General features: G+C 58.3%; 1 protein-coding gene across 2 annotated transcripts in view; it reads right to left on the bottom strand.

The window, feature by feature from the left end:
- The window catches only part of RBM33 (RNA binding motif protein 33), an 81,908-nt gene that overhangs the window by 28,646 nt on the left and 30,988 nt on the right, over positions 1-22,274 (bottom strand). For both annotated transcript variants that reach the window (XM_036011068.1, XM_036011069.1), the window contains exons 9-14: positions 20,859-20,917; positions 8,402-8,534; positions 7,740-8,083; positions 6,219-6,497; positions 4,008-4,298; positions 438-1,043 (exon numbers count right to left, since the gene is read on the bottom strand). In XM_036011068.1, the coding sequence (XP_035866961.1) occupies positions 438-1,043; positions 4,008-4,298; positions 6,219-6,497; positions 7,740-8,083; positions 8,402-8,534; positions 20,859-20,917 (1,712 nt within the window). The remainder of the gene's footprint in view (positions 1-437; positions 1,044-4,007; positions 4,299-6,218; positions 6,498-7,739; positions 8,084-8,401; positions 8,535-20,858; positions 20,918-22,274) is intronic.

Here is a 22,274-nt window from a genome sequence, read left to right as displayed (position 1 = left end):
CGACCCCGCCTTGCTTGCGGAAAGGGCTCCGGGACACAGACCCGGCGCGAGCTGTCCGCGGACAGCGAGCAGGAAGACCGGCGCGCTCTCCCTTCGTGCCCCAGGGCTCACTGCACCGAAAGCTGCACACAACAAGTTACTCGCTCTGTGGCAGAGGAAATTTTATGCTCACAACTCGCTGGGCAACCACCACACACTGTCTCCAGAAAGAAGCTGACGCTGAGGGCGGTCTGAGCCAGGGGTCCCTACATGGTCGTCCACAGAGACCCACAGACGCCTGGGCCCCGCAGGAGCAGAGTCCAGCCAGAGGGCAGGCCCGCCGTCCTCGGGGCTGCGCAGGGCACCCTGCCCCCCTCCGCTGCACGCCCTCTCCGGAAGGACGCCGCTCCCAGGGAAGGGCGCAGAGACCCCGGAGGCGCGGTGACCTCTCCACTTACCCCGCCTGACAGCTTAATCACCCTGACTTTGGAGCTGATGTGTGGCCCGTCCCCGCCACCGCTGTTGGCCCGGTGCATGACAGTCCTCTTGGCGCTGGGCTTGGCGTCCGGGGGCCGGCCCTGGAGGGACGTCCCTCGGGCAGTCTGTGCTGGGGGTGGCGCGTCCCCGTCCGCAGGCTGTACCTGCAGGACTTTGTGTCTCAAGTGCTTCAGTGGTCTCACCGCCTGTCCCGGGTATGGCATGCTAGCACCAGACGGCACGAAGTTGGGGGTTTTGGGCTGAAGGTTTGGAGGAGCGGCATCCTGGCTCTTCACGAGAAGTCTGTTTTTCACACTCTGCCGGACCGGAGCACCAGGGAAGGGCAGCAAGGGGTTCCCGTTGGTGGGCAACGGGGACGGTGCCACCGGCGGCTCCTCCCGCTCCGGAGGGGCCGCAGGGGCGCAGAGCTGCTGCTGCTGCGCCAGCCTCTCCAGCAGCTCCTTCTTCCGGGCCCCGGCCTGCTGCTGCCGGCGCAGCTCCTTCTGCTTCAGGATCTCCTCCCGCAGGCGCTTCTGCTCCTCAATCTTCAGGCGGTACAGCCTCGTCTCCTCGTCTTCCTCCGGGAACTGGAAGACAGAACACATGCTGTTTACTGGGCGGCGCCGGGCCAGGCAGCCACTCCCGTCATCTCTACCAACTCCGGAAGAGCAAAATTCACAAACCCTTCCTTCAAAATTTGAAAGACACTCTTCAAAATCTGCTTACAGACTTTAAGTATAACTCCTTCCTCTGGGGAGGGAAAAAAATTATGCAGCCAAAGCTAATTTGGAAAATCTTATCAGAATATTATAAAGTGAAAGGATGTGTATTTCCATTCATTTACATGTCTGAATCCAATTAAACCACCCGTTTAAGATATCAAAATACGCTCCGAGTGGCAGTGGCCACAGCAGGGGCCACGCTGTCACACAGCCTTTGTCTGGCTCTGCTCTGACGGGCCAACAAAAGGTGGGTATAAATGACCTGAAAGGGCCTGATTAGAACTATTGATTTTTCGTACAGAATTTCAGTCTGATCTCAAACTCATTTGTCACAGAATAATTGGTTGTAATGAACAGCACAAGTCAATCTCTCTGACCTTGAACTCACGCACTCCTCAGAATCAAAATGCTGCCAATGGCAGCGCTGGAATGTTAATGGTACATAAGGAAAGCTTAGTAGTCAGCCCGGCCATTCTACAGTCTGCCCCCAAAATCTCAGAAAGTCTGGTAACTTTCATCAAAACTGTGAAACCAGGAAAGTTTATTAAAAGTTAAGCATTTGTTAAAAATCACAGTAATTTTCTTTAAAAGCAGTCACAGCTACACTGGATCCACAGACCCTTCACAAATGAATGTAATAAGATTTAATCTATCTAGAGCTCATATATTAATAAACCTTAAGAATTGGGAATTAAGACCAAAATGTAGCTGAAGACCCTGCTGAGGCCCCCAGAGCCCATGCCCTTGACCTACAGGACAGAGCGGGGCCCTCGCCGGGGTCTGCTTGTCATTTTAGAAGCACTTCTGACCAGGTCGATCATCTAACTGCAAGGTCAAGGACAGACACGGAACAGCACACCTGAAGGCAGGTGAGGGCCCCAGGCAGGTGTGACAGGAGGGCAGCGTTCATACGGCGCAGGGCCGGGGTGCTGGGTGTGGCAGGGGAAGCAGCCTGCCGGGGAGCAGAGGTGTGCCCCAGCCCCCAGGAGGGGTTCCAGCGCGTCCCACAACACAGTGGGAAGGTTGGTGAACAGGTGTGTCTTTCATTGTATCATCACCAATCGGGCGAACGTAAGAAAACCAACTGTAAGAAACGTGGAATACGTGTAAGGAGTAAACAGGTTCACTCCCGGTCCGTCCCCGTGCACAGAAGACTGAAGGCAAACAACTGAAGACGGCGCGCAGACTCGGCCCCCGCGAGCCCCCTGTGCGCAGGGAGCGCCGGGCCGCCCCCACGGAGGCCGCCCGCTGCAGGGCCCCGCTGTGGCACTGCCGCCACTGTGTTTAGTCAGACCCTGCTGTCATGGAGGGAAGCGCACTGGCTCAGTGTTTCGGAACCCACTCGGCTTGCAGTGTGAACGACAGCTACGTAAACGGAAAGGGTGCCACTTTCAGCAAAGGTGTCTTTTTATAAACTGCCCCAATCTAGTCGACACATCTACACTATTGTTCCACGTATTGTTTTAAAGCCAGACGCCACCCTTCTTCTCGGAAGAGCTTGACTCTGCGTTCACACGTCTGGTCAGGAGCGTGCGGCCGCCACAGCCCGTAAGAAACCCCGACTCCCCCCCCCGGACTCGACTGGCCGGGAGGCACAGCCGTGCTGCTTGGTCTCTGCACAAGTGACAACACACCGTGACTCGCTGTGCCTCCATCCAAGGAAACTCCTTGCGCCACCGTCCTTCTACAGGAAGGTCACACACAATGCCGACTTATTCCAGGCCACGTGAACTTCATCGGCATCTCGTCCCAGGCGCACACGCCCCGCGGTGAGGACGATCAGGGCTGTGAGCAGGGAAGTGACTCGCTCAGGGCCACGGTGCTGGCAGGGGCGGGCCGCTCCGAGGGCGTCTCTCCCCTGTGCTACGCTGCCCAGCACCCACGGTGCGAGATGAGCCCGTGGCTTGTCTCTGTGCGTCTGGGCAGCGGCCCGGAACTAACCCTCGACTGCCCAGAAGCCTCAGACAAGCACAGCCACTTCTTTTCCGGGTTAGAAAAGAGGCCCCACAACCAGTGGCCTCAGTGGGTCCGTCTCAGCCATGCCCCACTGACACTGAACAAGAGCCCATCACAAGGTTCACGACCAGCACTACTAATGCTGCACCAGCCCTACCAAAACATTAGCAAGTGGCAGAAACTCATTCAAGGTGCAAGTAAGATCTCAAGTGAAAACCACATCGTCCTGACCTGTATTTACCGATCAGTCTTACAACATTTGCACCTACTTAAAAATCAGTAACAATGTAACAATTAAGAATGCCCACCCCCCACCCCTGCAAGACTCCCATTAGAAGGCCGAAAGTCCAAGCAGTCTCATCTCGTCGCGCGCCATGGGAACCGGGCGAGAGTCACAGAGCACCAACGGCGTGTATCGGGGTCAGCTAACTACAGCCCGAGGCTCACCCCGGCCCAGCACCGGGTCCTGTCACACAGTGCCACCGAACACAGCCACTCCCGAGATCTATGCGCTGTACCTAGCTGCACTGGGGGCTAGAAACTGGCTGAGTGTGATGAGAAGCCATCCGCCTCCCCAGTCTGCGCCCCGCCGAGCCCTGGCGCACAGCCTCTGCAGCGCACAGCTCCGGCCGTGTCAGTGCGGGACGCCGCTGTGCCGGCGCCGGGGAGGTCAGAGTGCATGTCTGCTGGACGGGCCAGGAGGCCAAGAGGAAGGCCCAGTGGAGACTCGGGGCAAGGGCCTGGCGAGCGGCCCGCGGGGTCGGAGCGCAGCAGGAGGCACGCACCCGTAAGCCATGCGGCTTCCCGTCGGAGCCAAGCCCCTCTCTGATGACAGCGCCCCTCTCTGATGAGCACCCTGACGACAGCACCTACCTCTGGCTCCGCTTTGGCCTCTTCCTTGGGCTGCTGCCCCCCAGGGCTTCCGGGCTTGGCCTTCATGTCCGCCTTCCCCTGTGTGCTCCTGGGCCCCGGCCCGGGCCTCACGGGTGGCGGCGTGCTGCTGGCCGGCTTCCCGTGAGAGGCCGGTGTGGAGGCGCAGCGGCTGCTGCTCATCTCCATGACGTGTGAGGGCGCGATGGGTAACTCACGCAAGTTACTGTTTCTGGGAGCAGTTGGCTGCAGCTGCTGCAACGGCCGTTTGGTGACGTTCTGAGACGTCGTATTCTATTGCAACGAGAAAGAAATTCCAATTACCACGGGAAACCTGGGAGAGGGACCACAGACAGGCTCGTTGCTAGACACAGACGTCTGAAAGCCACTCTAGCCGGTGAGTGAGGTCTCTCTCAGGGCAGGCACGCCTCCCGTCCGTCAGTGCCATCTGTCCCCGCCCCGTGCAGAGAAGCGCGCCCCGCAGCGGAGCACCAGCACCGCCGAGGGGGCGCTCCCACAGACAGACAGACAGACAGGCTCTCCTGGGTGCAGCTCACACCAGGGCCTGCAGGTGGGGCCTGAGCCTGGGCACAGAGCCAGCAGAGGACCCTGTCTGCAGAGAAGCAGCACCGGCACTGGGTCCTCTGCAGTGCAGGGCGTGGGACAGCACCAAGCACGAGGTCCATGTCCTTAGAAAAGCAACTCCCTGGAGGAGAAAGATGCCGTGAGTTTTATCGGAGAGCAAACACGTGGTCACGTTCATCCTTGGGACTTTTTTAAATTCTCCCCCGAGGATATGTTTATTGTGAGGAAGAGGAAAGGGGGAAGGGAGAGAGAAACAGAAAGAAACATTAATGTGAGGGAGAAACATAGGTTATCTCCTGTACATGACCTACCCGGGGATCGAACTGGCAGACTTTTGGTGAACAGGAAGACGCTCCAACCCACTGAACCACCGGCCACAGCCATCCCTGGGATGCTTAACAGAGACCCGACACCTGGGGGGAGCTCACAGACGTGACGTGGGGGACCTGAACGCTCCAATGCCTCGCAGGGCCAACCCGTCAGGAGACAAGGCTGGGCATGTGGTCTGCCATCGCTTCAACCAAGTGAGACCCAGGGACGGACCACCATCTCCCCCGACCTGGGGGTCCTTTCTTATGTCATCCCGCTTTAGCCTCAGTGTTACTTTAAGAAAGAAGGATGCAGGTATGAATGAGAAAATTTGAGATTAAAAGGAACTACGTGACGTGCTTGAAGCTCAGAGTCACAAAGGACAGCACTACAAGGAAAACCTACGGCACCTGACAGCCCAGAACGCTACCCACCACACGGTTCTTTATAAAAGGGTTACTTCATGGAAAACAGGGCAGGGACACTGGCTACTGTCTCTCATTTTTGAAGCAGCACTGCCCAGTGTGTTTCTGGTCGTGACCAACCCCACTCTTGCCAGCAGGCCCCGTGAGCGCAGCAGCCTCGCAGGTCAGGGGCTGGCACTCCCCCGGGGTAAACCAGGGACCCCAGGGCCTGCAGGGGTGCCCGGCAACGGAGGACTTTCAACACCTGCCCCCGAGCTCCTTTACTGGTCCACTCAAGAGCCCAGGGAGACGGAGACCATCTGCGAGTCAAAGAGCAAGGCACTGGTGCCTGTCGGGTGGCTCTGTAGGTTAAGAGCGTCATCCAGTGCACCAAAAGGTTGCAGGTTCGATTCCCAGTCAGGGCACATAACTGGGTTGTGGGTTCAAGCCCCAGTCAGGGTGCGTACGAGAAGCAACCAATTGATGTTGCTCTTTCTCTTTTCCATTTTCTCTAAAAGCAATAACTGTATCCTGAAGTGAGGATAAAACAAGTAACCGCTGGCAATGGCAAAGGGGTGACCGTTCCCCGGCACTGTTTCTGAAGTTACACGTCTGTCAAACTCGACTTTCACCACTGCAGGAGTGCGCCGGCACACCAAAGGGAGACGCAGAAGCACACCACACGGACAGAGTCCCCGAGGCACAACAGAGGCCACCCATTTCTGTCAACCAGACGACCGATTTCCTAAGCAGGTTTAAACAGGCTTCAAGCGCGCAGGCACTGCAGAACAACGCGCCACATTTGCTTCACTAATTAGCTCAGAGCTGGAGGCGGCTCCAGTCCACGAGCTCCGCCCCCAGCTCTGTGCCCCGAGAGGCACCACCGGCAGGCGGCCGGAGACGAGCAGACACTCACATGCCGCAGCCCCTGCCGCTGGGGGCACTGCGTCCGACCGCTGTTCTGCTGGGGCGGTGCCGCCTGCACGTGAGGCCTGAACTGGGGCTGCGCCACAGGCATCAGAGGCGGAGGGGGCACGGACAGGTGGTGGTGGTGCTGGTGCGGCTGAGGCTGGTGAGGAGGCTGGTGCTGCGGCTGGGGGGGCGGCGGGTGCTGCGGGGGCGGCTGCAGAGGGGGCTGCTGCTGGGGTTGTGGTGGTGGCTGGTGTGGAGGGGGCAGTGGGGGATGCAGGGGTCCCTTTGGTGCCAAAAGAAAGAGAAACAACAGTTCACAAATGCATATACTTGTGACATTCCAATTTAGCCATTCCTTTAAACACCCCAACGCCAGAAAGAAACTCCAAGTGCCACTAATTCACGTCAGATGCTCTGATGAAGGCAGTGTTCTATCTGACCTTAGTTGCTTTAACCCCAAGGTTCCGAGGCTCTGCCCTGAGGAAGCTATTTACTAAGGACGCGAACAGAACCTCTGGGGGTCTCCTGCAGCACTGTCTCTAAGGACGTGTGGGCACAGTCATGCTGTAAAAGCAGCCTAGGCAGCAGGTGCACGTGGTGCAGTGACAGGTGCCGCCCCGACTCCCAGGATCCCCATCGCCACAGGTGCACGTGGTCCCCGGCGGACAGGACCCCACCCGCAGGCCGCCGCAGAGCAGCAGGCTGTGGACGGGTGCCCTGGACGGACGGGGAAACGCGAGCACCCGGTGCCAGTGGTGACTGTTCCAGGCGTCGGGCTTATCTAGTCTCCTCTCTACATCCTGGTCCCCCTGGAGTCCCTCTGCCGTGAGGATGCCGTCACTGTGCCAGTTTCAGCGACGACAGGAGGCCACTCCGCTCTGCGTTCACACCCTGAGCAGCCATCGCTCTCCTCTTGTCACGGGACACGCCCTGTGTGCCCCACACGGCTGGCTGCAGCTCACCGCCACTCTCACTGTGACAGTGCGCGGCAAGTGCAAGGGCTGTATGTTCCGTGAGCAGGGGTCAGGGGCTGAGGCAGCCGGGGGCACGGCCCATCAGCAGAGCGCACTCCACCCCTCCCACAAGGAGGGCTGGACGGCACCCCTTCCTGCGGGAGAAACCTCCCCCGCGGACTGCAGGCATGCCGTCTGACGAAGAGCTTCACTCCTCCTGTACACCGCGCACGACTTCCAGGGGTGGGCAGAGGTGTTATCAAAACATGTCCTCATTACATTAGCCGTACAGCCACTAATACAATTTTAAAATCTTACACAAACTTTTTCATCTCCCCCAAACTGACACTCTTCCATTTCTCCTGTGACTAATAAAGAAATAAACGGCACCGTCGACAGAGCTGTCTGCAGTCAACAGTGCATGTGAAACTAACAGCCTTACTCGCTGAACAACCCATGTGCTCAGCAGGCTAGAATAAAAACGTGACACCCTGTCTTCGGAAACTTGAGACGCACAGCTGCGGCGCCCCCCCCCCCCCCCCGACCCCCGCGAGGACCCTGGCCCCGCATACCTGCAGGCCGGGCTGGGCGTGGGCGGGCAGGAACGGCTGCCCGGGGCCCGGCAGGAAGGGCTGCCGCGGGGGAATGAAAGGCCGCGCGGCCGCGGACCCTGGCTGGCTGAAGTGAAGCAGGCCCACGGGGCCTGGGGGCTGCAGGGTGGGCCTCACAGGCCTGTCTCTGGGGAACACGGGCTGCTGTCCTTGCTGACTGAACGCTGGTCCGGGCTGAGTGAACGGCAAAGGACTGGGCGCGGGCACGGGGTGGCTGTTGCTGAGAAGTGTGGGTGGCGGCGGCGGCGGCGGGGGGCTTCGCTGCTCCAGAAAGAGATGGCTCGGGAAGCGAGGGTCACCTGAAACTGAGAGGCACCGGGACGTCAGCCCCTGGCTGCACAGAAGGCGCGAGTGTCCGAAAAGAGCCCTAGGTCTCCCTCCACTTCTCAACGACAGCTTCACCGGTCACCTTCTCTAACTGCGTTCCTCCTGTGTCGGGGGGGTTCGCGCTTCAGATGCCAGTCCCGTCCAGCTTTAGCACTGGAAATGGCAGGAGGAAGTGCCAGGGCACAAAAACCCGATACTCTCAACAAAATCCCCTGGTGGGAGCTAACTCCAGTCGGAACAAGCGTGTCTGGCACCTCGCCTCCCCAGCTCTGGTCTCACTCCGCGCCACCCTTTACCTCCTAAGAAGAAGGGGTCTCGCTCCTGAGGCGGGGGTGGCGCTCTCCACTGGTCCTGAAGAGGGAGCCGTGGGGGCTGGCTGAAGTTGCTGGGAACGGGCCCAGGGGTGTGCTGCGGGAACTCCGGAGGGCCCTGCGACACACCAGGGAAGGAAGATGAATGGCAGGAGAACGACCCGCAGGATTCCCAGTTCTCCCCTGGGAACATCACGTGACTCACCTCCACGCCCCCTCCACAGGTATGTGCACGCGTCACCCAGTGACTCTGCTGTGAGAGTCACACGTCAAAAAGTGCAGCCTCTAAAAATTAACTCCACATTTTCTATGTCCACAGCACCTCAAGATTATTTTTAAGCTTACTGAAATCTATGCAATTATTGACCTTCTTGCACATTAACCCGAAAAGGAAAATTTCTACTTTTGATGCTCCTGACATTGATCTCAAACATGTTATTCTTTGCTACCTTGACAACACAACCAAAAGCTACAGCTGTGAACCTGCTTTACTTTAAAAGAAGAAATTGAGCCCTGGCTGGTATGGCTCAGTGGACTGAGCACTGGCCTACGAACCAAAGGGTCACAGGTTCGATTCCCAGTCAGGGCATAGGTCTGGGTTGTGGAACAGGTCCCCAGTGGGGGGCGCTTTAAGAGGCAACCACACACTGATGTTTCTCTTCCTCTCTTTCTCCCTTCCTTCCCCTCTCTCTAAAATTGAGTAAATAAAATCTTTAAAAAATGATTCTCTTATAGACAGCATATAGTTGGAGCTCACTGAAAAAAAATTTATACTAAAACAAAAATTAACACTCTGACAAAACAGAAAAATGTGAAATGTTTAAGAAACCACATTACTACAAAAGGAATATTACACAGTTGAATTGCACTGGTTAGGAAAATTTAAACTCTTACAGATTAACATTCTTTTAGTAACACTAGTAGTCTCTACAGAGAGAACTAAAATCATTTCATTTTCCAGTTGGCCTTTCAAGAATTCGAAGATTTAAAAACACACATTTGCTTAAGAAAGCCTCACGTTTTCGTAGGCAGGTAAAGGCCTCACAGTTCTTTTCCCTTCTCCAGAAAGAATTCATTAATTTCACATCATCAAAATAAGTTTTCCTTAATAACACCTCATTCTTTGAAACTCAGCCATTATTTCTCAACTTTTAAAAACCATACTCTGTTCTCATAAAATTCTAATGCATTTTCTGTCATTTTATTACTAATACAACGAGCTGTCCCTCCGACTGGGACATCAGTGTGTAACGTTGCACCCACTTGTGCAAACTGCACTCGCCTGCCCACTCTAAGGGTGTGCCCTGCTCACGGCATTGTAAGAGTGGCGCAAAAGGAACACGAGCGTGAACACACCCGGTAAGGCCCGCAGCTATGACGATGAAATTTCGTCCGAGCACGAACATTCCCACAAACAGCCTCAGGCTCCGGGTGACGCGTGCGGACCAGAAAGGCCGTGGAGACCGCGCGCTCAGTCTCTGCGCGCTCCCGCCGGTGGGCGCGCGGCAATTCTCCCCTCGCCCACGCCTGGCAGCCGGACCGAAGGCATCAATGAACACGCTGAGTAGCACCAGGAACTGAGAGGTGGAGGATGTGTGAGTGAGACTAGGGTGTGCAATCACACTGCCTTCTTAGAAGGCTCCTCCGGCCTAGCAAAGGGACACACCTCCTCACGGCGGCTGAGGCCTGGCCGGTGCGACACTCTCACCCAGACGGCCCTCACCCCCCACGCCCCCACCACGGCAGCCCCGTGCCGGAGCACACACTCCCGTCCGCGCGGCCCTCGCACGCCGCTCCTCGGCAGCTGGGCACCAGGTGCTGGGGACCCTGCCTTCTCTCTGCCACTGCCACCGTCTTGCCCCCGGCTTTAAAAACAGGCCCACTTTGGGTGTGAAGTCAATAAACTAGGCTGCATTTGCACATGTACTTCACCGGGTAACTGAGACAGAACACGTATTAACTGTCTCGGGATTTATTTGTAAAATATAGCATTATCCTATCTTTAGTTCCACGTACCTTTTTTCTCATATATACATGTATTTCAAAACATGTTTTTAAGTCACCTTCAAAAGGTTCTGATGACAACAAATAAGGGGCAGGGAAAAAGAAGTTAAACCCGCCCGTCCTCCGGTTCGCAAGGTCTGGCTGGCCGCCCAGCCTGAGAACATGCCGTCTGACCACGAGGCAGCGACACTCACCCGCAGTAAAACCTCCTCTACTGACACAGCTGTTTCAAACGACTTCAGACTGTCTCAAGGAACACTCGACTGTCCCTCTTCTGGGCGAGGGACGCCAGGAGAGAGTTTCAAACAGGGGAGCACAGAGGGACAGGATGAGAGCCACTGCAACCACTCACAGGGAGAACTGCAAACCCACAGGTCAAAAGCATGCTTCCGGGAGGCCGCGAGGGAGCGCCCCGCAGCCTGAAACCGGCTACCGAGGTAAAAGGCACAAGGACCACTGAAATGTAAATCTGTTAGAAAAGAAAAACTAGGGCCCTGGCTGGCATAGCTCAGTGGATTGAGTGCGGGCTGCGAACCAAAGTGTCGCAGGTTCGATTCCCAGCCAGGGTACATGCCTGGGTTGCAGGCCACGGCCCCCAGCAACCGCACACTGATGTCTCTGTCTCTCTCTCTCCCTTCCCTCTCTAAAAATAAATTTTAAAAAAATCTTAAAAAAAACAAACAACTAGGTAGTTTCCATGAGTTTTTCACTTGCAAATCAGTACAGAGTGACACCTGTCTGGAGACAAATGGCCAGCGACACTTTCGGCCTCTGCTGTGTTCTCAGTGAGGGCGGTCCCCTCCCGCCTCACTGCAGCCGTCACAGCTGGTGGGTGCCCGCCCACACAAGGAGACGGCCGGTCCCGCAGCACGGCGGCGCGTGGGAAGCCCCTCCGCAGCAGCCGTGGGGGACGTGCTTCCGCTGCCATGGGGGCGGTCCACGGGCCGGGCCTGGGGAGCACTGGGTCTGTCTCTCCACGCCCCCAGCATCATCGCAGGGCACAAGAGAGACAGCTCCACTCCTGCGTCCGGTCAGACCTCTCCCTGGAGGCCGAGTGGCACGTCCACCCCCAGGCTGGAAGTGCTGACCAGGCTGCCGCACCGCCAGCCACAGCTCCACTGCTCACGTCTGGTTAACCAGTTGTGGTCTTGCTCACAATGAGAAGACGCTTGCAAGAGGCTCCCGCCTTTCTCCACTGATAAACGTGGTTCTCTTCACTACTTAACACAAGAGGCCCCGCTGGTCCCCGCTGGTCCCCTACTCACAACCCGCATCTTCCCACAATGGCCCAGGGCTCGCCCTGCTCTCCAGGCGGCTGCCACTCCGGGCTCTGCACCACGCCCCGCTCCCTCCCGCAGAGCTCGTGCCCCACCCTCCCACGCCAGGTTTCCTCACAGCAGGGAGGCCGGACGGACTGCGAAAGCGGCCCCTGCCCCGCTGTAAGCAGAAGGTCTGCCAGGTGCCGAGTCTGGCTCTGCCACAGGTGGGGCTGAGCCGGGCACTGTCTCCTCGACTCCCTCGCCCTCTTCTGGAAAAGGGGCCTGCCGAGAGATGAGAACTCGGAGAGACGGACTGGGGTGGTCAGTTTTCAGTAAGACATTCAAGCTGCCTGAGAACTGGGCACATTACTTCTTGGGTCTCTATGCACTTTCAGGTTTCCTGGGAAATTACTTTAAATATTCTTAACTTCTGAAGACATTTTTTGGTATTAAAGGGAAAATACACTGGGATCGCATATCTTGCCCCCGTCCTGTCTCTCACTAACCCACGCGCTGCACACACGGGCACGCAGATGTCAGCGCTCGCACGTACCCAGGGCCTGGCTCTGATTCCCGGCTGGCCTGGCACCCAGAAGGCACCCATCAGCTCCCACAGCCACTGAACAAGTGCCCCAGGCCCGCTCTCCGGCACAGCCCTGAGGCCATGGCGGCCCCCTCTGGGCCTTGGGCCCCCCACCTGTGGAGCAGGGAGAGTGGGCAGTCCCTCTCTCCTGGGAGCAGGTGGAGGAACACAACCACTGTAGTGGACTGGACACTCACTGGGCACTGTCATTTTACAGGGCACTGTGCAGGCAGCACCCCACCCCAAGAGTGACACACCGCTTCTGACAGTCACGTGTCAGCACAGGCCCCTTCCTGCAACCTTTCCTGCACTCAAGCCAGAAGCCTGCACAGACAAGGGGGCGCTCACCCCAGCCCCACTCCCACCTCTGCGTGCCCCCGGCGCTGGCCCATCAGTGTCTCTCACCAGTGCACTGCCACGCTCGGCCGGGCCCCGCACCACAATCGAGAACACCAGCACCTGCTCAGTGGCTGGCTGCCCACAGAGCACAGTGACGGGGAGGAGCTTTGGGAGAACGTGAAAGAAGGGAGGCCAGACAGGGAGGCCGGGCGAACAGCCCGCAGGGTCCAGGGCTGGGGAGCCCTGGCCCATGCCCAGTGCACTGGGGCCGGCAGGCGCCTAGCCTGTCTCTCTGACTCGCCTCTGGGACCGAGGTCGCTGAGCCGGCACCCCTGCAAAGGAAGCCACAGAGGGAGCAGGGACGCAGAGTGCCTCCCTCCCCAGTGGCCCGCACCCCCTTCTGGGCACCAGGTGCGCTCTGAAGGAGGGAGCCAGGAGGAGAGCACAGGACGCAGGGCGGCGCCACCAAGCAGGGCTGGGAGCAGGTGGCTGCCCCGCTGGCCGCAGTCGAACCACGACTCGCACACCTGACACGCGGCACCTGTCTCAGCAGGTAGTGCCTGGGAGTGACTGTTCACTTGCGCACACACAGTGTCATTCGACAGAGTCCATCCTAACAGGAAAGACAGACCAGCAGGGAGACACAGAAGTCTGCAGGGCAGAGAAGGGGCAAGTCCAAGGTCGGAGAGGGTGGCTCTGTCAGACCCAGGAGCGCCTGCCAAGGGGGACAGCGGAACTCAAGGACCTGCGGGCAGAAGCCGGTGCGGCACAGAGGCCGGTGCGAACACTTTAAGCTGTCAGACCCCGAAGGAGCCGCTGTTTTGAAAGAGAAGGACACCCCCCGCAGAGCGGTGGCACTCACAGCTCTGCTGCGTGGTGAACACGGACGCCCCTCCCCCTGCATGCCCGGTGCACGTCCCACTGCTCTCGGGCGGGAGGAGGACAGCGCTGTGCCTGGCCAGAAGCCCCACACCGCAGCTGCAGCAGGGAGCCTGGGCCTGGCTCTGGCCGACAGGACGAGACGGCCTCACCTTCTGCCCTACCCGCCCGCCTCCTCTTTCCCCTGCGATCTGGCAGAAAAAAACGGGGTCCCTGATAATGTCACAGAATGGCCATACCAAGCCAGAACATTTTCACGTAACAATGAAGAAGCCTGGTGTTCAAAGTCACCCCTCACCACGGTTTTTGTGACACGTAGCCTCTACACACCCCAGTGAGCAAAGCCACGCACGACAGTGCGGCCCCACACAGGCAGCGGCCCCACACGGGCAGCGGCAAGCCCAGGCCGAGCGAGTGCTCTGCCTTTAAAGAGAGACCCGACCCCGGTTATGGGCGGAAGGCACGGGACCCAGCGCTCCACAGTGGACAAAGAGCTCAAGGTGCGAGCCATGCATGCAGACTCTGGGTGCATTGAGGGCTCTTTTGTCAGCGGCCCCTGCCTCTGTGGACACCCACCTGTCTTCACACGACGCCGAAGACACCGAGATTCCCCAGCCTGACGCGCTCGGCCTGAGAGGCCCTCTTGGGGGGGGACCACTCGTTATGTAACGGCCACCTTTTCACGGTGTAAAGGGTAATAAATGACCGGCTCCCGCTATCAAATGCAAAATTAGTTTAAGACTGTTAGTGCATTATGAATACCTCAGTTAACAGAAACTTCAGTACTAATGTAATTCTACCTATCGTAAAAGGCCACTTTAATCCTTTCAAATAATTGCTGTTTTGCTTTTCTTTATCTCCTTTAAAAAATCCAAGGTAAGAAATTATTGTTCTCTTTCACATAATTCTTACAGAAATTGTACTTTCACTTTTTTGCATCTCTTGCTAATTACATGATGTTATCTCCACTAATCCTATTGAGGAAGAACTGGTAACTCCCCTTACAAAAAAAGAGGGAAACTTTGCATAAATTGCTTAGCACGAAGTCAATCATATAATGCAGAGAATAAAGAGGCTCTAACAGCTATTATACGACTTATCAGCTCCCCTAAAAGGGTCAGTTGGTCTATTTTAATAAGACTAATTAAATACCTTAACAATATCATTGAAGCTTCGTGAATCTTTCAATAAATTACAACCTTCCTCTACATGTTTTCATTTCTTAATCTCACTTAGAATGCAAAGAACTATATAGGAAACCACAGGCACTTAAGAAGGCCTCTCAGCTAATTCTGATTAAGTGGGTTAAATGAAAAGAATAAAGGCCACCGGTGACCCCTGGTGATGGAAATCGCAGTCCTCTGTGAAAATGCTAATCCTCTTATTCCAGTGTCTCCTCAGACTAACCTCTCTCAGGGGCAGCTCCCACGCTTCCCTGGCAGGCACTTGTACACGCACAGACGCTGCGTGCGCCGTGGAGAAGCGGCACCCGGCACCAGGCAGCGGTTCCCTCGGGGGCGGGAAGCCCACGGGCCCTCCCCGTGCGGCGGGGAGACGGCGGCGGGCACCTGGGCGACGCCCAGCTGCCCTGTGCGCCACAGCATCTTCACGCGGCTCGAAGCGCTGCTTCTGGCACACGCACCGACGCCAACTCACTCACGTTACTTCACAGAAAGGCCCTCTACTCCCGCAGGTCACCCCGCCCGCCCCCCCCCCGTGCCTCCACAACAGCCTGCCCAGAGACGGCCCCCACACAGCCAACGTTTCTCCGTCACCGCCCTGTGATGGTCACAGTCCCACACAGAGACGACTCGACCACAGACCCCCGACTGCTGCCCAGTTCGCCGAGCGGCTGGTCAGCGCTCAGAGGGAAGGGAAGGGCGCAGCACCACGGAGGGACGAGGCCGTCCTGGTCCCACCGTCTGCACGCGGGGCAGCGGGCGCCGGCCCAGGCGGGACACCGGCCTGTGCAGAGCCTGGGTGTGGCGCCCGCTCAGGACCCCTCACGGCCACGGGCCCCTGGCACCCACGCTCTGGGACGGGGCCTGTCACCGGGACTGACTGCAAAGGCGGCAGCGGCTCTGTCGGCTGGGGCACAGTCCTCGGGCTGTCATGCCCTCCACGAGGTCCCCAACAGAGGGCCCCCAGCCCACCCGACCCCCTGCAGACACCCCTGCTCACCAGACCGGGAGACCCAGATGCTCGCAGCGGCTTCACTGACAGCAGCCCCAGGCCAGAAGCGACCCCAGTGTCCAAGCGGGGGACGGACAGACAGGCACGCCCACAGACGCAGTAATGCTTCCCGGTGACAAAGGACACACCACTGACGGGGGCAGCCCCGTGGGCGAGCGAGTCCCAAGTGCACTGCGCTAAGTGGAGCCACAGGACGAGCAGGACACACGCCCCACGGTCCACACGTGTGACAAAGCTCTGGGCCCAGAGCCCAGGGCAGAGGCTGCGGGCCGGGGGGAGGGGCTGACAGTAAAAGGGCTACAGTGAGGCTTGTGGGGGATGGCGCTGCCCCCCCTTAACTGCACTGACACAACCGCACACACCTGCTGAACCCGCAGACTTGTGCACCAGGACCACGTTTCTCAGATCAAAGACGCCTGAGCTTTCGGAAGAGGCGCTTTCAGATGCTTTGTAACAGAACAGGCCTCTGTCGAGGTTTACCTTAGAAACGTGTATCTCAACAGAACCATGGGTCTTCAAAACCCTGGGAAAACGAACAGTAGAAAGCAGCCGGTGTGCTTCGCAGGGCGCGTCCCTAGAACCTCAGGTCTGAGGCTTTGGGAACCCAGGCTGTCGGCGCTTCGCCGGGCGAGCTCCTGACTCCCAGGGGCAGGCTGCACTCGGTGTCAGTGCTCTGCAGGGCGCCACGGGTCCGCCCCGGCAGGGTTTCTGGAAGGCTCTCCCTTCAATGCACGGTTTTCCTTAGCCAGAGCACACAAAACAGACCACCAAACGTGTCACGGTGCAAGTGAACCACTCAGGGACTGAACAGGACCCAGTTTCGTGACTCCCACAGGCCCACCCCGGCCTCCGAGTGACCCGCCCCACCCCACCCACACAGCGTGTGCGAGGGGACCCAAGGCCAGGCGGTGGGGCGCTGTGGTGAGCGAGCTCCGAGTTCCGTCGGTGCCGCACAGCGTGCGGCTGCTCCTCGTCCTGCTGCAGATGGGGACGCACTGACACCGTTCAGTGTGACGGCGTGGTCAAGCACGGTCATCATCACGACCCGTCAGGAACCCGCCTGCAAGTGGAGGTCGGGGGTGACCACGTCACCTCTCCTTTAAATTGCACTCCCTCCATGCAAGACCGACGGCGGAGCCGAAGGGCCTCCCCGAGTTCCCTGCTACCAGCCCCCGATCTGATAAAACGCCCGTCGTGTCGTCCCGCCCCCACTGTCGGTGCTACACACAGTATAGCGACACTGCAGGCAAGTCGTAGCAGCAGGGCGGGTTCAGAAGAGAGACCGCGTCCGGGGCGGAAGGGGGCCGGGCGCACAGCTGCACGGCCCGCCGTCAGAAAGGACGGGTGGGATGCAGCAGTCTCAGCAAACGCAATTTGCACGGAAGGCCACCTAGAACGCATCCAGGAGCTGCCGGTCACCGCGTGCGAGCACACGGACTGCTCAGACCTCCTGCGAGCGCTGGGCCGACACGGGAAACACCAGTGGAAACCTCCCTCACTGGGTCTGCCCCGGGAGTGATGCAGTGGGTGAGGGGATGGATTTGAACAGAAGACTCTTTTTTTAATGTGACTTTTAATTTTAATTTAAACCAAGATCACGATGGAACTACTCAGCAGCCAAACTCCTTAGTACTTAGCTGGCCACTGTTGAAACACCCAGGTCAAGACCCTTTCCCAGTGGGAGGGCCGCTGCACTCAGGCCAGCGGCGCAGGCACGGGGCCCCCAGGTCGGCGACCTCTCCAGGTGACGCTGTCCGGTGTTGTGAATGCAGACCTCGGCGTCACTGCTTGAACGGGTCAGCTTTAAACACAAAACGCCGCCTGCGGACAAATAGGTAACCAGAAAGCCGACAGAAGGAAGGGGCTTTGCGTTGAGAACAGAACCCAGACGGGGCCTCTGTGGAGAGCGGACCCCCAGACCAGCCTGTGAACCGAGCGGCGCTGGGCGCTGGAAACAGAACCCAGACACAGACACCGGGCCCTCTCCGGTCAGGTTAGTTTAACGAGGGCCGGTATCACCACCTAGCCGATCTCTAAGCATGCTAGTTCTGCAAGAACTTCCCAGGTTTTCGTAAGACTGTCACACAAAATGGCGTTTACGAAAGCGAAGTTGGACGCTGTTGCAGAGAAGGGGGGCACCGTAGCACCCCTGATGGCTGGGCCCCGCCGCCTGCCCCGTGTGGGAACCCAGAGGCCCTGCGCTACCTGCCTGCGGCTTCTGCCCCCCGGGCGGGGGGAGCTGTTCCCCGCAGTGTCGAATGCAGGAGTCCACACGTGTGTCCTTGAACACAACAGGTGAGCGAACACTGCACACCCTCTCTGCACTGCTCACTGGGGGGGGGGGGTCCCAGTGAAGAACAGGGGCGCTCACTGCCGTACTCCTGTGTGCGCTTGGTCAGCTGCTCATCTGCCCCCCGGGCACGGGGTGACTGGGACTCCCGGAAGTTTCTCTGCGGACTGCACCCCGGTGCTCACGGAACGAGGTGAAGCTGCCAACAAGAGCACCCCTGTCCCAGGAGCAAGGGAGACTCACTGCAGGGCTCAGGCCGAGACAAACGGGACTCCGGGGACCTCGCCCTGGCTGCCCCAAGCTCCATCAAACTCAGACGTCGGCCTCCTGACCTGCCTTATCAGAGTGTGTGCCTGTGTGTGTGCATGCGTTTTACAGCGCAAGAGTCAGTTTGGGGCCCGTGGACCGAAGGACCAGGACCGAGCCCACAGGCCCCGCCGTCAGGAGGCCGTCCCCAAGGGGCTCTGGAAAGCCACAAGCCCCCGTCCCCCTCCTCCCGCAGCACTGCTCAGAGGAAACGGTCCTGGGGGCCACGGCGGGGCTCCCTGCCCCTCGGGCCCTCTCCGGGGTCTGGGGACCGGTGCTGTGCAGAGCGCCCAGCACGCAGGAGGGACCTGCTAACACAACGCTGCACTCCCCGCGGCGGCAGCCGTTCAACCCCGTCGTTCAGACTCAGGAAAGACTTCGCCCGAGGAGACGACAGAGGGAGACCTGGCATGAGCCCCCCAGCGCGACAGCACGCTGAGGGACGATTTAAAGACGCAGCGCTTCTGCGGCACGTTGGTGGTGTCGGCCCCACGCCCGGCCGTCCCCCCTGAGGAGACCGGCCCCGGAAACAGGCGGAGCGCTGCGTGTCCATGCCCCCGAGCCCCTGGGACCGCTGAAGAAGCGCCTCAGGTCGCCACGCCACACGAGGCAAGTGCGGTGCGACGGTCTCCTGTCACCTGTGCACGCGCCCGGCTCAGAAACGACACCGCCGGACGCCACGCCCCGCAGCGACAGCCCAGAGCAGCCCTGCGCCCTGCGGCGGCCGCCGCTCAGTCTCCGCACAGCACCCTGTTGCTGCCCTCCCGCAGCGAGTCCAGCCCGCGGCCTCCAGTGCGGCCGTCACGTCCGCCCGACGGGGAAACACAGGGGGGTGAAAACGGCAAACGGCGTTCTGCTCTTACGTTAGTAAGTGCATTTTTGCAGAAATCTCAATTACATACAACATTACTGCATGTTTCTCCTCAACTACAATTGCTTTGTCGTGTCAATTTTTTCCTACAGTGTCCGTTTTTGAGGTCCAGTAACGACCTCATGCAGACGCTCGCGGCCCCGGGGAAGAGCGCACACTACAACAGCCAGGGCTCTCCAGGCACTGGCTGCCGCGTGGCAGCACTGGGGCAGCGGCCCGACGCCTGAGCGCTCACGGGCTTGGCCTGGGACGCAGCGATTCATTGAGTGCACCTACTGAGACCAACAGTCTGAATAGGGAACTGTACGAAGTACCACCTGACTTTTAAAACACAGTTAGTTTTTAAAACTTGAGTAATTTAAAGAAAAGATTAGCTAATGTAAGGGAATGAAATCAGTAAAAATCAGTTTTAGAAACCATACTGTAATTCATAAAAAATTATTACAGCCCTGGCTGGCATGGCTCAGTGGATTGAGTGCTGGCCTACACAACAAAAGGTGGCTGGTTCAACACCCGGTCAGGGCACATGCCTGGGCTGCGGGCCGGGTCAGATCCCAAGTAGGGGGTATGCGGAGAGGCAACCGTACATTGATGTTTCTCTCCTCTTTCTCCCTCCCTTATTCTGTGTTTAAAATAAATAAATCTTTTTTAAAAATTACTACAAATCGCCCTGGCTGCATAGCTCAGTGGATCGAGCGCGGGCTGGGAACCAAAGCATCGCAGGTTCAATTTCCAGTCAGGGTACATGCCTGGGTTGCAGGCCATGACCCCCAGCAACTGCACATTGATGTTTCTCTCTCTCCCTCCCTCCCTCCATTCCCTCTCTAAAAATAAATAAATCTTTAAAAAAATTACTACAAATCGAGGAAGTTCCTAAAAAACTCCAAACCTTAAACCCAATACTGATTTCATTTTTGAATAATCATCTTACTATACATCTATATCCATCATTAAAACTGTTTGTTGAACTCCATCTATGAACTTTGATGCTACCGAAGCATCAAAGCTGGAGCCAAATCCAGGCAGTTCATGAAGATCAGGTTGTCTAGCCAAAGCTAAACCACATTTGTTTTATATGCAAATCACATTAAAATTTTATGCTTGGCCCGTTTTCCAGCATTGTTTTTAAAAAGAACATGTCCTCATCAATTCACTAAAACCATGAACCAACTACAAATTGAACCCAAAACCCAAATAAACCAAATTTACTTACACGGACACAACTATTTAATAGATATTTTCCATCTAGTTAAGATATAAGAACGAATATTTAAAAGACAAAACCCTCCTTTTAAAATACAAAATCAACTGCCATTGAGACCCCTGAGGTCTCTTTGAAAGCCAGGCGGGACCTCGCCAGCACTCCCCAGAGCGGCACACCCACACCCACGGGCCCACTGCGCGCCCTCCACCGAAGCAAGGCCCCTCACTAACGTCAGGCAATGATAAAATCCAAACTCATGCTGTGCAAGGTGCAAGGCATGCCACTGATGACTCTGACTCAACCATTTTACAGTTAAACAAAACTAATTCCATTCTCAAAAATCCACTGACCTAAAGCTTTTAACACTTTCCACTGCAAAACTCAAAGTCAATGTGTACACATCCTTAAACTTCCGTTCAGCTGGACACTGCCCCCACCCCCCGACCCATGTGTGGCACTGGTGCCCCCAGCAGTGTGTGCTCAGCGCCTGGGCAGGAGGGCTGCTGCTACTCACGGGGAATCGCTGAGGTCCCACGGCAGGTCTCGGCTGGCTCGGCACGGGCAGCAAGGGCACTGTGGAGAGACACCTGGCGTTACCCACACAGCGCAGGCACCCTGACCAGCAGCCCCTGCAAATCCACGCAGTGCGTCTAGTGTGAAACGCACATGACGTGCACAGCATGCAGCCCGTGAAGTTTCCATCGAGGGAGAGCGGTGAGCAGGGCTTGTCTTCACACAGCAGCTCGGGCAGGAGCCTACATTTCCACAGTGAACTCCCATGGCTGACAGGTGCACCTGAGGGCAGGCACGAGGGGGCGGGCAAGGCCCGGCCCGGCTGGGGGAGGGCCTCCGTCGGCCCACCGGGGCGTCTGCAGCCTGCCCCTCGGGGCTGGGGCCAGGTCTGCAGGCGGGAAGCCGTGCCCGCCTCTCAGAGAACTTAAATAAAACTCATGCTGTGAACGGACCAGCCGGCCGAGCCTTGAACTCTGGATGTCTGACATCGGACATTTTCACCTTCCGTTGTCTCGTGTACTCATCGGACTGGATCAGCTGCAGGGCCTCGCAGCAGACGGAGCAGCGAGCATCTGAGGGACACACGGCACTCGCACCCGAGCCGGCCCATCAGCACCCGATGGTACGCTCATCCTCAAAGAGGGAGCCTGTGCCACCAGCACAAGATGTGCCCACGTTGCCGGCTCTCACCAGACTGTCACCGCACCTTCTGCCGGCCCACGGCCCGGGGAACCGTGGGGCCCTCTGCACCACCGCCCTGCGCTCCACGGCACAGCCTCACGAGGCCTCCGGGCTGCCGGCCCGCTCCGCACTCCGAGTCCTGCACTCGGGCTTCCTCCCGAGTTCTGAAACCCCCCAACCACACCTCTGCCACCCCAAGTCTGTGGCCCCCAGCACCCATGCTCGGGCCCCAGCACCTCAGCCTGTTCCCGTCATGCTCTGACGGAGACCTAGCTGTCCCAAAGGACGACGCTGTTTTCCTCCCCAGCTCTGGTGGCCCCGCTTGGGGGTGGGGGGGCAGGGCAAACACCTTCTTGGCCCTCATGGCTGCCCCTACCCCAGGTGCTCCACGTGAGCTGCCTGTCTCCCCCCTCTCTGACCTCACGGTGAGGGGAGGGGTGTCACAACTCATGGATGAAGGTGGATCTGTACCCCCAGCCAGCACGGGGACTCACGGGGAGCCCTGAGTGGGACCCGGGTGGACACACTCCACAAACACCCCCCCAGGGCATCCTGGACACGCACCGCACTCCCCCCACACCTCTGCTGCCCTCTCGGCTCAGGGCTTCCCACCCAGTCCTACGCGAGGACAGACCCTTTTCGGGGAACGGCGGGCCCGGGAAGCAGCGGGCCGCTGGGGTGCCGGGGAAGGCGCCAGACGCCACACCGTCCTTTGGCCGCAGCAGCCGTGACCTCG

The sequence above is a fragment of the Phyllostomus discolor genome, chromosome 10 (genome assembly GCF_004126475.2).
Source record: "Phyllostomus discolor isolate MPI-MPIP mPhyDis1 chromosome 10, mPhyDis1.pri.v3, whole genome shotgun sequence".
NCBI lineage: Eukaryota > Metazoa > Chordata > Mammalia > Chiroptera > Phyllostomidae > Phyllostomus > Phyllostomus discolor.
This window is presented reverse-complemented; position numbering and strand designations above follow the sequence as displayed.